The 16,105-nt window shown below is 48.0% G+C and overlaps 1 protein-coding gene across 1 annotated transcript; it reads right to left on the bottom strand.

The window, feature by feature from the left end:
- Window positions 1-280: 280 nt before the first annotated feature.
- On the bottom strand, window positions 281-14,991 carry ELP6 (elongator acetyltransferase complex subunit 6). Its single transcript, XM_068558382.1, is given in 7 exon segments — window positions 281-3,823; window positions 5,332-5,478; window positions 7,045-7,246; window positions 8,643-8,761; window positions 11,406-11,476; window positions 12,779-12,857; window positions 14,482-14,991. Coding segments are annotated over 7 exon segments (1,257 nt in total). The 3' UTR covers window positions 281-3,694.
- Between the last annotated feature and the right edge of the window lie 1,114 nt (window positions 14,992-16,105).

The raw sequence follows: 16,105 nt of genomic DNA, 5'->3' as shown, positions 1-16,105 counted from the left end.
AAGTGGGCACAATATCCTTTTAATGAAGACTCTTGATACAGACATACACTAACCTTTCAAGACCTACTAAAGACAAACTTCAGAGGGTTCATTTTACGAACTTTACACATAAATAAATCAGAACTACATAAAGAGAAAAGAACATTACTTTTTAGTAAATACTGTTGGTTATTTAGTTATCAGCATGGAAACAAATTATAATACTGTAACAAATTCTAAACAAGTCACAATTTTAAGCATATTTTAAAAATTATTTTAAAGTTGAAAAAAAACCAACAAAGAATAACACCTTCATTCCACTGAGGAAGAAATATACATTTCTGAATCCTGAAGAACTAAGATACCGTCAGAGACAAAATAGAACATTCCAAGATCCTGTTCAAATAGTACTGCCTCCATAAATTCTTCCCCAACTCTCTGCTCCCTCGATTCAAAAAAAAAAAGTGAGGGGAAATAATTACTCTTTCCCTCCTTCCTATGACCATCAACCTATCAGCCCCCCATTACTTGAAATATTTTTTGAATTTTATTTTATTTTTTTATACAGCAGGTTCTTATTAGTTATCTATTTTATACATATTGGTGTATATATGTCAATCCCAATCTCCCAATTCATCTCACCACCACCACCTCCCCGAAATTTTTTTTTTTTTTTTGCCACACCATGTGGAATCTTAGTTCCCTGACCAGGGATCGAATCTGAGCCCCCTGCAGTGGAAGCTCTGAGTCTTAACCACTGGACCTCCAACTTGAATTGTTTTTATGGCCCTCATCACCTTCTCCACTGCATCACATTAAGTTCCTATTTTCTATGCCCATTAGAGTGCAGCAGATGTCTTTATCTTACTAACCCCTTATATAAAATAGGTGTTCTACAAATATTTCTTGAATTAATGAATATATCTGAATATATCCGAATATTTTAAAAATGTTTCTGAAGGTTTTTAAAAACCAGAATGTAGAAAAATATACACGAACAAAGACAATGATAAAATCTTACTTTCCAAAATATTACAAAGAAGAACTTCCCTGCTGGCACAGTGGTTAAGAATCCGCCTGTCAATGCAGGGGACACAGGTTCAAGCCCTGGTCTGGGAAGATCCCACGTGCCGCGGAGCAACTAAGCCCGTGCACCACAACTACTGAGCCTGTGCTCTAGAGCCCGAGAGCCACAACTATGAGCCCACGCATCGCAACTACTGAAGCCCACGTGCCTAGAACCCACGCTCTGTAACAAAGAGAAGCCACCGCAATGAGAAGCCCACGTACCACAGCGAAGAGTAGCCCCTGCTCGTCGCAACTAGAGAAAGCCTGCGTGCAACAACGAAGACCCAACACAGCCAAAAAGTAATTAAAAAAAAAAAAAGAAATTAAAATAAAACAGAATATTACAAAGAATAAAAAATAAGGTTGACACCAGATTTTTTTTTTAATTTTTATTTGTTTTATTTATTTTTGGCTGTGTTGGGTCTTCGTTTCTGTGCAAGGGCTTTCTCTAGTTGTGGCAAGCGGGGGCCACTCTTCATCGCGGTGCGTGGGCCTCTCACTATCGCGGCCTCTCTTGTTGCGGAGCACAGGCTCCAGATGCGCAGGCTCAGTAATTGTGGCTCACGGGCCCAGCTGCTCCGCGGCATGTGGGATCTTCCCAGACCAGGGCTCGAACCCATGTCCCCTGCATTAGCAGGCAGATTCTCAACCACTGCACCACCAGGGAAGCCCCAACACCAGATTTTAATTGATAAATAATTAAGGGTGAGGAATGGACTCTATACATATGGGAAAACAGAGAAAATTATATCCTAGTCATTAACCCAATGTTGGTGGAGGAAACCTATAGATCACTGTTAACTGGCGCCATCATCCTGAAGAACAACTTGATGACATGTGAGGGTCAGTCCATGCTTTCATTCAGAAATTCCACTTCAGGGAGTAGGCTCTAAAATGTCATCATTCCTCACCCGTTGTAGGCCTCCTCCCTGCTTTATTTAGAGCACTTATCCTGGTCTAACTCTATGTCTCTAAATTCTCAATTCTGTTGACTGTCTCTGTCTCCTCTACTAGAACATCAGCTCTTCAAGGGCAGGGACCTATTTTGTCACTGTCATACCCTCAGAAGGTGCTCAGTATTTGTTGAATGAATGAATGTTCTAAGGAAACAAATACTTACCCCCATCCCCAAACAGGTATAGATGTAAAATTCATAACAGCACAATTTATAATTACAAAAATCAGAACCCGACATGCCCAGAGAATACCTAAGCAAATTAGAATATAATGACACCAAAAAATGTCAAGTAGCCATTAAACATTAAAAATTTAATGAAAACATTTATAAATCAAGTGAAGAAATTATAATAGCATATCATGTAAAAAATGTTTTGTGGTGCCTTACCCATTCAGAACTGCAGCCCATATGAAGCTGTATAAATACTGACGAATTAATAAAAGAATCATTGGATTCTTTCCTGACTACTTTAAGTTACACTCATAATTTTAAAATATTCTATCAAGTCTGCAGTATTTTGAGAAGAAAAGCAGCTACTGTTTCAATGGGAAAACTAACACAATAGTCAGTATGACTTGAGGAGCGGGGTGATAAATTGTTCCCTTTTGCAAAGACTAAAAAATGTTTAAAAAAAAGTTAAAATTAAACAATGGGTATGAAACTTCCTTAGTCCCTGCAAAGCAGTGTTATTTTTCCATTTTATTTATTTTTAAAATCAGATTCTTTGTGGTATAATGTACATACAATAAAATGTACCCATTCTAAGAGAATACTCAGAGGTGACCCTGACTGAAGGGCTAAGTGTGGCAATTGGCATCTACAGGATGCTGGGGAAGAGCTCACCGCCTTCAGTCTTCACAGGTGAGGGAGGCACTGGCTCCTCCCCAAGGTCCTAGCCTACCTGGCAGCAAGAACATTCCTTCCCCCCCTCACCAAGGCCATGCACACCTGTGCCCTACGTGGGGCCTCGTGTGGCCAAGGCCAGGGTGCCGGGCCCACGATGGCTTGGTCTCCTCAGCATATGGGCAAGGTGCTCAGCTATGACAGAAACAAGAAGAGCCAACTTGTGAACTGGGCAGGAGCCTGCCTCTGGTTTCCATGAGGGTCAGGCAGCAAGCGTGGACTTCAGTCAGGCCTCCGTTACTGGCAGCAGGCTCTACAGCTTTGAGCGTGCTTCCAAACCTCTCGAAGCCTATTTCCTGACTGGACTGAAGAAGAAAATACTTTTTCAGGATGAAGGTGAAAATGAAATGAGACAATCCACAGGAAGCCATGAGGTGGGAACTCACTTTGTGCCGGCCACGAATATCCTAGCTGTCACCTTGGACACCTGCCATCCAGGACTGCCTCCTGGCTAGTACATCCACACCCACTCTGGCTCTGAAAGGCATCACAACCAAAAATGGGCAGCTGGGGCTAAAGCGTGTTTACGAGGAAAGCTCCAAAGGACCCATTTCACCCAGTTCAACATGCAGCATCTCAGCTGAGGCAGGGTTGCAGCTTCCTCATGTGTTTTCTAAACAGGGCCCAGGGGAACAAAGGCAACCATCACAGCACCATTCCACCATCCCTGGGTCACAGCGGAACTGTCAGTCCACAACAAAGGTGTAAAGATCCATTTCTGCTCAGTTGCTTTATCTTTCACAACTAAAGATAGTCCAAGGTAGCTTCAGCTGGCCCTAAATCAGGTCACAGAACAGCAGGAGACATTCCTTTGGCAAAAAAGGACACATTCTTGTCCTGTATCTTGTACTGGTAAGTGAGGCTCCGATCTCGCTGGGCTGTGGGCTGTGATGGTCTCCTCCACAGGATCCTCAGCTAAGTGACAAAGAGAAGAGTGAAAGAGGAAAGGCCCCCCCCAAATACCTGCTCCATTGTGAACCCTTCCTGCTTCATCGGTGACCTTCAATTGAGGTCATGCACCATGCAGTAATGGGACCGACTTCCAAAACAAAGCTTACTACCAGCCACCTAAAAATAAAGGTTTCCCCTCCATTACAATAGTAATATTTGCTCATTACAGAAAACATGAGAGACAAAGAAAAGTAAAAGGTAGAAAAAACCCATCCAGAGAAGAACCATTGAAGTATTTTTGTGTATATCCCTTCGGTCTTTTCTGTGTGCATGGTTTTGTACTTTTTGGCTAGATGAATTTTGAAAATCAACACAACAGAATGTGTACACTCAATTCCGAGGCTCAGGAAGACTGGACATTTGTCTCTAGTGACTAGAAAGCTCTGGAGGGCTGACTGGCTTCAGAGCCATAAGCTGCCGGCAGAAGCTTCTCCTCAGGCTATGCCTGGGGCGCACCACCAGCACAGCATCTCTGGGCCTGTGCTTCGCTTTTCCACACCTGACTCTGAACGACTCTGGGCCAAAACGCCCACCCACCCTTAAAGGGTCAAAAGGGGTCAACATGAAGTTAACCTGGAAGAGGTGGTAAAGGCTTTGGGGTGATCCCAAAAGAGAAGTTTCAGAAGGCAGAGAACCACGGCAGCCCCTGGGCATGGGGAGAACCTGACCTCCCTCCCAGGGCAGGACTCAGCTTCCACCTAAGTACTCCAAACATCCCAGGCAGAGGCAGCAGTGGGGGTGGCAACGCCAGCCAGTGGAATGGCCTTCCCAAGTCTCTATTTTATTATATTTTTATTAAAAAAATTTTTTTTGGCTGCGTTGGGTCTTCCTTGTTGCACGCAGGCTTTCTCTAGTTGCAGCGAGTAGGGGCTACTCTAGTTGCGGTGCATGGGCTTCTCACTGCCATGGCTTCTCTTGTTGTGGAGCATGGGCTGTAGGCACGCAGGCTTCAGTAGTTCTGGCGTGTGGGCTCAGTAGTTGTGGCTCACGGCTCAAGAGCGCAGGCTCAGTAGTTGTGGCGCATGGGCTTAGTTGCTCCGCAGCATGTGGGATCTTCCCGGACCAGGGCTTGAACCCAGGTCCCCTGCATTGGCAGGCGGATTCTTAACCACTGCGCCACCAGGGAAGTCCCAAGTCTCTATTTTAAAAGGAACGGTGTTGGCCTGAATATACAAAGCCTGCTGTGGTCCTGCAGAGGAATTCCGCTGTTTACTGCCTTCCCCTGTAGACAGCCATCTTCTCTTCAGGAGCTCCCCTTTGGCTGCAAATGGACCACCATGGAAAACCTGCCTTGGTGCATGGGGCCAAGCACCACTTGGGGCGGACTGTGACCTGCATTCACACAACTTCTGAGGCTTCCCTTCCACCTGAAGGCACGCCCCAACCAGACCACCCCACAGCCGGACACTATCCCACGGGCAGCCTAGACTCGGGAGGCGAGCAGCTCCCAGTGAGCCCCAGCCCCTGCGCACCTGCCCATGAATGTCCTTGCAGAAGCCGGTGGCCAGGCCTTCAGCCCGCAGTATCAGGTGGCTCTGGTGACCAAGGCCATTCAGCAGGATGTCATTCTCCTCGTCCTCGGCATCTCCACTGTCGTGCACAAGGGCCACTACATTTCCCTGCAACAGAGACCATGATGGAGACTGATGGCAAGGGATGCCAGGACCAGGGTGTGCTGGGCTCTCAGAGCCTCCACTGCCCTGCACCCCTCTCACAGATCAGCCTCCCAGCTGTAGCATCCGCTTTGTGGGAAGCACCCGTGCCTGGGCTCCAGGACCATAACTGCAATCATCTGCTGGATAGTTTCACCAGCACATCCAACCTGTACTTCAGCTCAATCCATCCACAAGCAAGGAATAGTGTCCAATTGTTAAAAAGAATAAAGCAGATCTGTGTGTTCTGTTTTGGGGCAATGGACAGCAAAACATACTGTGTGTTAGTAAAAGGAAAGAAGTACCAAACTGTGTGAATGGTAGGTTACCAATATTGTGAAGAAAAATGCAGGGAGACAAGTGCACATACAAACGTGTTCATGACTGCATAGACTCTCTGGAAGGATATACAACAGAGGAAAAGAGACAATTACTTTTGGCTAAAATAGCCTTTATACTGTTTATATCTTCTTTTTTGCTTTACTGAACTATTCCCAAGTTTTACTTTTTCAACTAGAAGAAGTATTGTTACAAAAAGAGGCTGGTAGTGGGCCACAGAGCAGGCTGAGCTGCAGAAGCTGACTCTGACTGCTTCACTCCCTCCACAAGCCCCAGTGAACTGTGTCCTCCAAGCCCCACACATTTCCTCCTCCTTCCCTTCTCTCCCCATCACCCTGGCACCTGGCCCTGTGACTGTAGCCAGGATGGCCTCAGAAGGTCCCCTGACCCCAGCTTCCAGGCAGGACCTTGCACGCAGGTGAGCAACATGCATTGCTGGATCCACACACCCCTGGCCAACCCATTTACCCACTCCCCACTGCTCTGCACCCCGCCTGGCCCTGTGGGCCACACGCTGAGCTGCCGTGCTACAAGCTTCCCCTCACTTAACTCTTGCAGTCTGGTTCCTGGGAGATGGGCACCACAGCTGTTCCTATTTTGTTAAAATCTCTAGTATGGCAGAATTTCTATTTTTGCCTCACCACTTGACAATGAAGGTTACACCCTATCCCTGTATTGCACCTCACAATTTTAATATTGTTTTATTTTTTTGGCTGCACCTTGCGGCATGCGAGATCTTAGTTCCCCGACCAGGGATCGAACCCATGCCCCTGCAGTGGAAGCACAGAGTTTTAACCACTGGACCGCCAGGGAGGTCCCTTCACCTCACAATTTTTTTTTTTTTTTCACCTCACAGTTTTTAAAGCAGTTTTACACCCATTATCTCAGCCAACCTTCAAAACACACTCAGAGCGATATGACACCGCGTGGCAGAGCGGGGACAGCAGCAGTACCGCAAATGACCAGCCCCGTTAAAGACAGTGCCGGCACCCTTTTAGTTTTCAGGGCCTTATTTTTCATCAATGGCAGGTAGTGGAGAGCAAGGTGCATTGACTGAAAGGTTCCTGGGCCTGCCAGGGTAAAGCCAAAGCCCCAAGCACTTAAACAGAAAAGATCACTGCAAGCAAGTGAGGCCTGGGCCTGTCGGCCCGTACGGGTCACAGGCAGGAGCACAGGGAGCAGGCCCATGATTACCTTCCGTTCCCGGCACACGGTGGCTCTGCAGTAGTGGACGAAGTCCAGCACCGCCACTGCCCCCACGCCCAGGCTTAGCAGCACACTGAGGTCGTCCACCAGCAGCACCGGGCACCTCCAGGCAGCCTCCCCACTGTCCATGGGCTTCAGGGCCTCCTGCACAAACTCATACAGCGGCTGCAGGTTCCCAGAGCTGGCCTCCCTGGGACACAGGGCAAAAGTTACCAGAGAGCTCACGTGCTCTACAAGTGTTTATGAGACTGCACAGCACCACAGGAAAGGGTTAGGGGGAGGGAAGGAACTGGATTCCAGTCCTTGGCACCAAGGGGCTCATGATCTGGCTGGAAAGAAAAGGCACGCATGCACACGTGAGTACATTTACTTCAGTTCAAATATTCCCTGAGGCCTACTAGGTACAAAGCACTGTGCTAAAAACTGGCAGACACAGAAATAAACAGCCCCCAAGGCTCATACAGCCTCTCAATCCAAGAACTTAAGGCATCTGAAAGACTCATTGGGACTGGGCAGGAGAGGCCTTCCCAGGAGGTCACAATTGGGTATGAAAGCTAAGCAACGGTTCAGGTGTCCTGGGGGTGAGGGCAGCAGTCTAAGGGCTACCGGTGTGCTCGTGTGCGTACCAGGTCCAACCTGTTTCTGACACACGTGGCCCTGCTACCTCCATCTCCCCAGTGACTACAGCAGTTGTCTCCCAGCAATAGGTCGGGGCCCGGGGCCCAGGCACTGGCCCCACTGCCCCACACTCCAGGGCTGAGCCCCACTGACAGCCGGGACAACAGTGCCCTATAACCTGGGCTCAGGTGTAAACCAGGCCCACGCACTCAGACAGACACCCAGGTTCAGAGATGCGAAGGGCTGTGCCCCAGGCCACACATACAGGGTCAGGACACGTGGCCTTCTGACTCCACACTGAGCCCGGCCACTACGTAAGGCTGAGTCTGAGGGAGCGCAGAGCGGGGAGAGGTCCCGTACAGACTCCCTGGGGTGGAGGAAGCACAGCAGCCAGGTGCGGCATCTGCTACATCTGTGACTGATGCTCATGAAAGACAAGAAGCAGGAACACCAACCTGCAGGCAACAAACTTTTTCTTAAAGGGCCAACAGTAAATATTTTAGGCTTGTGGGTCATACGGTCCCTGTCTCAACTCTCACCTCTGCTGCTGTAGTGCCAGACAGCCAGGGACAATACGCGAACAAACAAGTGTGGCTATTCCAACAAAACTTTATTTACCAAAACAGGTAGCTGGCCCATGGCCCGTAGTTTGCTGACCCCGTATCAAGCCAAGAACAGAAAAGAGGTGTGTGCTAGGGCTCTGAGCCAGGGTTGGAAAAACCAGCAAAGCACACTATTCTGCCACATGTCCAGCAAATAATGCTTTCTATCGCTTCAGGGACAGCCACACACCCTCTGGCCCACGGTCAGAGCCAAGGACCTTCTGATAATGCTGCGATACCAGGGAGGTGTCTGACTCCTGAAGCCAGCTCTGTCCTCCCATACACTGAGGAGAAGGAATCACACAGCAACCCTGGGCTGGGCCTACCTGCCAGGTGTGCTCTGGGCTGGGTCGTGGGCTGACTGACCTGAGGAACTGCAGGGGGTGTGGATCCTCCTGAGGCCGAAAGAAGACGTCCACCGCAGACTTGAGACCCTCGAGGAACACGAGCTGCCCGCATTCCCGCGCTGTGGTCAGGCTGACACCCTACACCCGATGGAGAGGCGAATGAGTTCCTGCACCTTGCGGGGGACCCACCAGAGAGGCTAGACTCCAGCTCACGAGAGGGCTCCAGACACGTTCTGAACCCTGCAGACGTGTGTCTGTCCACCCTCCGGAGGAGCCCGTGTCTTGCCTCCCCTGGGCGTTCCCAACACACAATCCCCGTTCTGCTTTCAGATGTGCATTTACATTTACCTGTCACATTTTTTTTTTAATTTACTTTCTTTTGCTTATATATTTATTTTTATGATTACCCAGTACTGGTTTTTAATTTATAATAGTAATATAAAGTTTCTTTTTTAAGGGCACGTAGTTACAAAATTTTAAAAACAGTACGTGGGGGGGTGGTGGTGGGATGAATTGGGAGATTGGGATTGACATGTATACACTAATATGCATAAAATAGATAACTAATAAGAACCTGCTGTATAAAAAAATTAATAAAATAAAATTCAAATATTCAAAAAAAATACAGTAAGTAAATAATAACAGTAAAGACGGTGGCAGGATGACATTCTCTGCTGCAACTACTCAACTCTGCTACCGTAGAGCAAGAGCAGCCATAGACCATTCATGAGCAAATGGGGCTGGCTGTGTTCTAATAAAACTTTATCTACAAAAAACAGGGGGTGCAGGCTGTGGTTGGTCAACCCCTGCTCTAGACCAGCACTTCTTAAATATAGGTCTTCATGAAACACGCAATTAAGAATCTCTTGAGATACCTGATTAAAATGCAGATCCCTGAGCCCCACTCCAGCTCTCCAGAAGCAGAAGCCTTGGGGGCAGGGCCCAAGAATGTGCATTTCAACAAACACCCAGAGATGGTGACACCATCTAAATGTGCAACCCACCGTTCTGTCTGTGCAGAAACAGGTGACATGGAACTTCTTAGACTCCTCATGTCCCTAGACCAGGCCTCAATCACTCATTCATACACCAGAGTTCACTATATGCAACACCATTAGCAACGTAGCCACCCTGGCAGAGAGAAGGATTCCTGATCATCATCTTTACTCTCACTCATTACCATTCTCCTGATGTAAGAACAATAATACACCAAGAGGATGGAAGCTCACGCTCTAGTACTTTGCACACCCAGTGCTGTGCATGTCTTTCCTGCCGTGTTGATGATTCCAAGGTAACAGAAAAAGCAGCCAAACTGGATATGAGAATACACAACTTTCTCATCTATAAAAACAGATGCTAGGGCCACAGACATGCCTCACAGACCTGGAATGCAACACACGTTCGTGACATGACAGTGCTCCCTGAGCTCACGATCTGACCTCTAACACAGGAACTTCTCCCTTCCCTGCAAAGGATGAGAAAGAGCTTACCCTTCTCTCACTCTCTCATTGTTTTCTCCCCATCAGAGAAGAGGCAGTGATGTGGCCCAATAGTATGACTGGCACTTCAAAGATCACTGCTGATGGGTGGCCTTGTTCTCTCCCTCTCTGAGGCTGACCTAATCAAAACAAAAAGCAAAAACACACTACAAGGGACTTCCCTGGTGGCGCAGTGGTTAAGAATCTGCCTGCCAATGCAGGGGACACAGGTTCGAGCCCTGGTCCGGGAAGATCCCACGTGCCGCAGAGCAACTAAGCCCATGCACCACAACTACTGAGCCTGCGTGCCACAACTACTGAAACCCACGCGCCTAGAGCCCACACTCCGCAACAAAAAGAAGCCACTGCAATGAGAAGCCCGCGCACTGCAACGAAGAGTAGCACTTGCTCGCGGCAACTAGAGAAAGCCCGCGCACAGCAACAAAAACCCAACGCAGCCAAGAAATAAATAACATAAATTTAAAAAAAAATCCTAGCAGGACTTTAAAAAAACAAACAAACAAAAAAACACACTACAATAACAACCCAGTAAATTCACCAGGTCACAGGTCACAAGTATTGGGCCAAGCCAGGCCAGGAGGTTCACCAGCCTCTGGGCCACCTTATTCTTGCTTGGCTGCATCTAATGAGATGAGGGGCAAACCAAGATGAGGTAAGAGGCACATGACAAAAGCGCCTGCCTCTCCCCACATTTGGTTCCTAAGCCCTAGACTTAGGGAGACACAGTGGGAGGCACTCAACTTGGCAGCAGACCAAGCTGTGATCTCTCACTCACTAGGAACAAGATTAAAGCTCACACCGAGAAGGAGAAAACCTGAACTGGTCCAGACTCAACAGAGAAGAGTATGATTAATTAACAACAGATCTGGGACTTCCCTCGTGGGGCACTGGATAAAACTCCGCACTCCCAATGCAGGGGGCCCGGGTTCGATCCCTGGTCAGGGAACTAGATCCCACATGCATGCCACAACTAAGAGTTCACGTGCCGCAACTAAGGAGCCCGCCTGCCGAAACTAAGACCCAGTGCAACCAAATAAATAAATAAATATTTTTTAAAAACACACACCAGATCTGGTTCTACAAACTTTATAAATTAACAAAACATGTAGAGATGCTGCCTTAGCCCTTCAGATAAGGGGTTCAGGATTCCATGGTTTCCTTAGTCCCTCCCTTGCTAAATTCTCCACAACCCAAACAGGGAAGCCCAGCCTGACAGCACACTCACACATGCCTGGCACACACACTCACTCAGGGATCTCATCACAGAGTTCTAAAATATTTACCAGCTTCTGTCCCACGATATTGTAGTGACTGAAGGACTGGATGAGTGCCACAAAGCAGACTTTACAATTAGCTGGAAAATAAAGTAAAATAAACTGATTTTTAATAAAGTCTCTACTTACAATCAGTCTCGTATACTTCATACCTCTGGAAACAAAAGCAATGAGGCAGATCTAGAGAACCGAGGCCTTGCAACCTGACATACCCAATTTGATTCTAAGATGTACTTTTTCTCGTATTTAATAATAATACCTTATTTCATTGATTCTGAGATGTACTTCCTCTGTGAGAGGTATTACTAGGAATCTTAATTTGTTCCACTGAAAATAAATTGTGGTTTTTTAAAAAATTATATTTTTCTAATTGCTTGTTGGTGTACAGAAATACAATGGATTTTTTTGTTTGTTTGTTTTGTTTTTGGCTGTGTTGGGTCTTCGTTTCTGTGCGAGGGCTTTCTCCAGTTGCGGCAAGCGGGGGCCACTCTTCATCGCGGCGCGCAGGCCTTTCACTGTCGCGGCCTCTCTTGTTGTGGGGCACAGGCTCCAGACACGCAGGCTCAGTAGTCGTGGCTCATGGGCCTAGTTGCTCCGCGGCATGTGGGATCTTCCCAGACCAGGGCTCGAACCCGTGTCCCCTGCATTGGCAGGCAGAGTCTCAACCACTGCGCCACCAGGGAAGCCCTACAATGGATTTTTTAAACTAGTCTTATACCCAAGAGGAGACAAGGAGAGCACAAAGAAGCTCTAGCTACCTTATGAACATAATTAATTCTAATAATTTATCTGTAGATTCTCTTGGTCTTTATAAGCCGACAATAACATCATCTGGAAAGGAAAATAACTTTCAAAGCAGTAAATTATTACAATTAAGAGTGCCAAAGGTCTACCTTGTTTCCTGGCCTGGCTCAGTGGGGACTCAAGGAAAATCAATAAGTCTTTTTTTCATTTGGCTGTTTTCTTCTTCTAATCAATTTCTGTGGGTGAATTGCAGTGGCCATGCTGTTTTCTTCCCTGTGTTCTTTAGGAAGCATCTACTGCCAGGGCAAAGTGTTAATGGGTCAAGTGCCTAGAGACTTCAAAGTAGACAAGGACCAAGGAGCAACTAAATGAGAAGTCCACACAAGGACCTCCGGGAGGCAGTGCCTATGCAGGACGTGGAGAAGTGGAAGGCGGGACTGGATACAGGGAGCACATGCCACTCTCTGGCAGAGTAGGAGACGGAACCAGATGGTCCAGTAATCAGCTACCTGATAAACAGCCATTTGGCTGACTGAACACCAAAGCCCTGGCTAGTTAATACGATTCCTATTGCTGCCTGAATCAGGCTTTTTTTTTTTTTTTTTTTGCCTTGGGTTTTCTTTTTCTACAGTCCATACCTTTGAGATAGAAGGAGAGAAAGTGGTGCACAAGGAAACTGCCATCTGTCTTGGCATCACAGAGTAGAGTCAGTTTCCCCTAAAAGTAAAGAAGAACACAAAAAGATGAATTAGACTCCCAGGAAAGAGGTCAGCTGAGTGTCAAAATCTAGCCGGTTGTATCCACCCCTAAATTTCTACACCTGGAGACTCTGCATATGTGTGTGTGTGTGTATTTAACCACAAAAAGAAGAAAATAAGTCAAAATTATGGAAAAACCAATAATTAAAATGATTGGTATTAAGTCACTCATTATGGGCAAGCATATCTCAACCTCATAATTCCCAAGGCAATAAAGAATAGAATCCCTTCTCTTCCTCACCAGTCTTGGAGAGAATTAAATCCTGAACAAAGGAAGCTTTTATCATGGAATCCAACAAAAATCACTGACTGCCAAGATTTTAAGGGGTCTTCTAAAAAGTCATCTGATCCAGCTTCCTCCCTATTTCTAATCCTGCTTCCAATTCTGTCCCCTAGGTAGGGGAGAGTGAAGAAGTAGTTGTTGACAGAGACTTCCAGTATCAAAGTCCTCCTCCCAAAGGCCCTGGAAACTGCTTCAGGCAGAGCTCTGATCATGGAGAGCCCTGGAAAGACCTCTAACAATGGTCTCTGCAGGGCCTGGCTGCCCTGCTCCAGCCACCCCTAGTTCCTTCTCAGTGACAGGGAAGGTCGTCTCTGTGCTGTTGTGATTTTTTTCACTTATAAAATATGAAAGATCACACTAGCAGAATTTGAGGGTTAACCCTAGCGCCATTTGTCATTTCCTGGCGCCCACTTCTATCCTCCATTCCCTGTGGCCCTGGGCTTGGACTTTGGAGGTGCTTGTAGTAACTGGCAAGGTAACCAGCGCCATCTGGAGGCTTGGGCAGAGAAGAACTGCTGGGCAATTAAGATGCACAAGTATCCACTGAATACTATTTGCCAGGCATTAGGGAGTCATAAAAAGGCTTTACACACTTGGTGTCCTGTCTTTCTGGAAGAGCTTACCATTTCATCAGAAAGACAACAGCTATGAAATAAGTCAGGTATATTCCTAGGAGAGGTAACCCTTGGGCGAAAGCGTGGAAATTTTCGAAATGCCCTAGAGTGTGAGGAGGGAGAAGAAAACAAGAGTAGCGAGCCTGTGGTGCCAAAGGTGGACTCCTACAATCCAACGTTGGCTGAGAGCAGCTTCAAAGAGCACTATTCGAGAACACGAGGAGGAAGAGGAGCAGCAGCATTCCCTGCGACCTGCCAAGCGCTCCCGAGCCAGAGGGAGGCTCAGGATGGTTAAGAAGCTGGTCCCACGTGATGGGTGGAGAGTCGAACTCTCCTCTCCTCTCCTCTCAGGCAGCCTCTTTTGGGGCGCCGTAACTCCCACCACACTGAACACGCAAAGGGCTCGCCCGGTACACGTCTGTGAACTTAAGCCAATCCAAACGTCGGACATGCTTCCTATGGACTTTCAAGGGCACGCACGACCTATGAGAAGGCGCGAGATGCCCACCTCCCACAAGCCCAAATGTCCAGGCCAGCTCCGGGCGGGCCCTCTTTGCACTACAACTCCCAGGCGCGCCGGGGTCCCCGGACGTCGCGTTATTTCTCACGGGTCCGCGTGCGCTTCCCGTACGGTCTTCCGCCACGCTCCCAGGACGTGCCCCCTTCCTGACCGTGCAATCTCTTACCTGCTCCGCCTGGTCAGGGGTGGTGTTGAGAAGGTTATTGAGTTCCGGGAACATTCCGAGCAACGGGAACGAGCACCCTAGACAGGAAGATGGGGGTGCCACGGGGACAGCGGAGGCTGAAGAGCAAAACCCACGACACAAGACCGCGCGGAAGGAGCGCGCACGCGCAACGCCGCTTCTAGGCGCCGGCCGCAGCCAATCGGACGGGCGCCTTGACCCGGGCCGCATCCGGCGCACGCGCGGGGATGCGCATCCGGCCGGGGGACCGGGGTGCTGGGAGGTGCGGTTCCTTACCTGCGGGTCTCCAGCAGGGGCTTCCCCCGGCCGAGGCCCCGGGAGACCGGTCTCTTCCTCCTTACCTTGACCGCTGTCTCTCCCCGGCCCGGGGCCTCCGAACAGTACGGCCTATCGAGCTCCTGCGGGGTGCCCCACACTGCTAGAAGCTCGAGCTGCATCGGCGACCCAGACGGGCGAAGATGCCCTCCCTCGCGCAAAGCAGAAAACAAACATAATGAACACGGAATGATATATTGAAAAGTTTTATGGAAAAATGAAAAAGCAGGATAAGGGAGTAACGATGGAGTGGGGGTAGGTTTCGGAATTAAAGAGGTTGTCAACGTAAGGTCACTGACCACGTGTGGTTGAAACACGCTCTGCAAGCTCCTACTCGGGGCTTTTGCACTAACTGTTTCCCCTCCCTCTACTGCTCTTTTCCTAGATACTCAACCGTTCAAAAAATCCCCCACTTCTTTCAGATCTTTGCTCAGATGTCACTTTATCACCGAGGTGTTTCGTAAGCATCCTATTTAAATCGCAAACAGCCCCTTCCCCAGCACTTCTTATCCTTTCCCCCGCTTTTATTTTTTTTCCATACCATTTATATCTAGTATACCATGTATAGTTCTAGCCCAATCAATCTCAGATCCCCAGGGATAAACGTGTAATTCGAAGAAGTCAATTTTATTTGATCATTACAGTGAGGGAGATAGCAAACAAGTGGAGCCCACAGGCTTATCAACAAGCACAGGAGAAAGTTGTATGAGGATCTGGGTTCAGGGGAAATTTAAATGAAGCAGTGTTTTGATGGGTTCACATCAGAGCACAGCTGTTTGAAGAAAAAGTCAAAATGTGGCCTGACTGCAAAGTAGCCCAGGGTTTCCATGGAAATGAGAAGATTAAGATAGATGTGGGGCTTCCCTGGTGGCACAGTGGTTGAGAATCCGCCTTCCAATGCAGGGGACACGGGTTCGAGCCCTGGTCCAGGAAGGTCCCACATGCCTGGGAGCAACTAAGCCCGTGCGCCACAACTACTGAGCCTGCGCTCTAGGGCCTGCGAGCCACAACTACTGAAGCCCGCGCGCCTAGAGCCCGTGCTCCGCAACAAGAGAAACCACTGCAATGAGAAGCCCGTGCATGGCAACGAAGACCCAACACAGCCAAAAATAAAATATAAATAAATAAATTTATTAAAAAAAACACAAAAGATAGATGTGGAATGTAGCCACTTATCTGAAGCTCTGCATCTAGGCTGGAAATGGAGGCTCCTGTCTCTATGTGTCAAAATCACTTAGATCCTCCAGCTAAGGGTGGATGTTTCACGATTACTGCTATGTGAGAAAGAGGA

Source organism: Eschrichtius robustus, chromosome 12 (genome assembly GCF_028021215.1).
Source record: "Eschrichtius robustus isolate mEscRob2 chromosome 12, mEscRob2.pri, whole genome shotgun sequence".
NCBI classification, from domain to species: domain Eukaryota; kingdom Metazoa; phylum Chordata; class Mammalia; order Artiodactyla; family Eschrichtiidae; genus Eschrichtius; species Eschrichtius robustus.
Note: the sequence above shows the minus strand (reverse complement) of the source record. Positions and strands in the feature narration are given on the sequence as shown.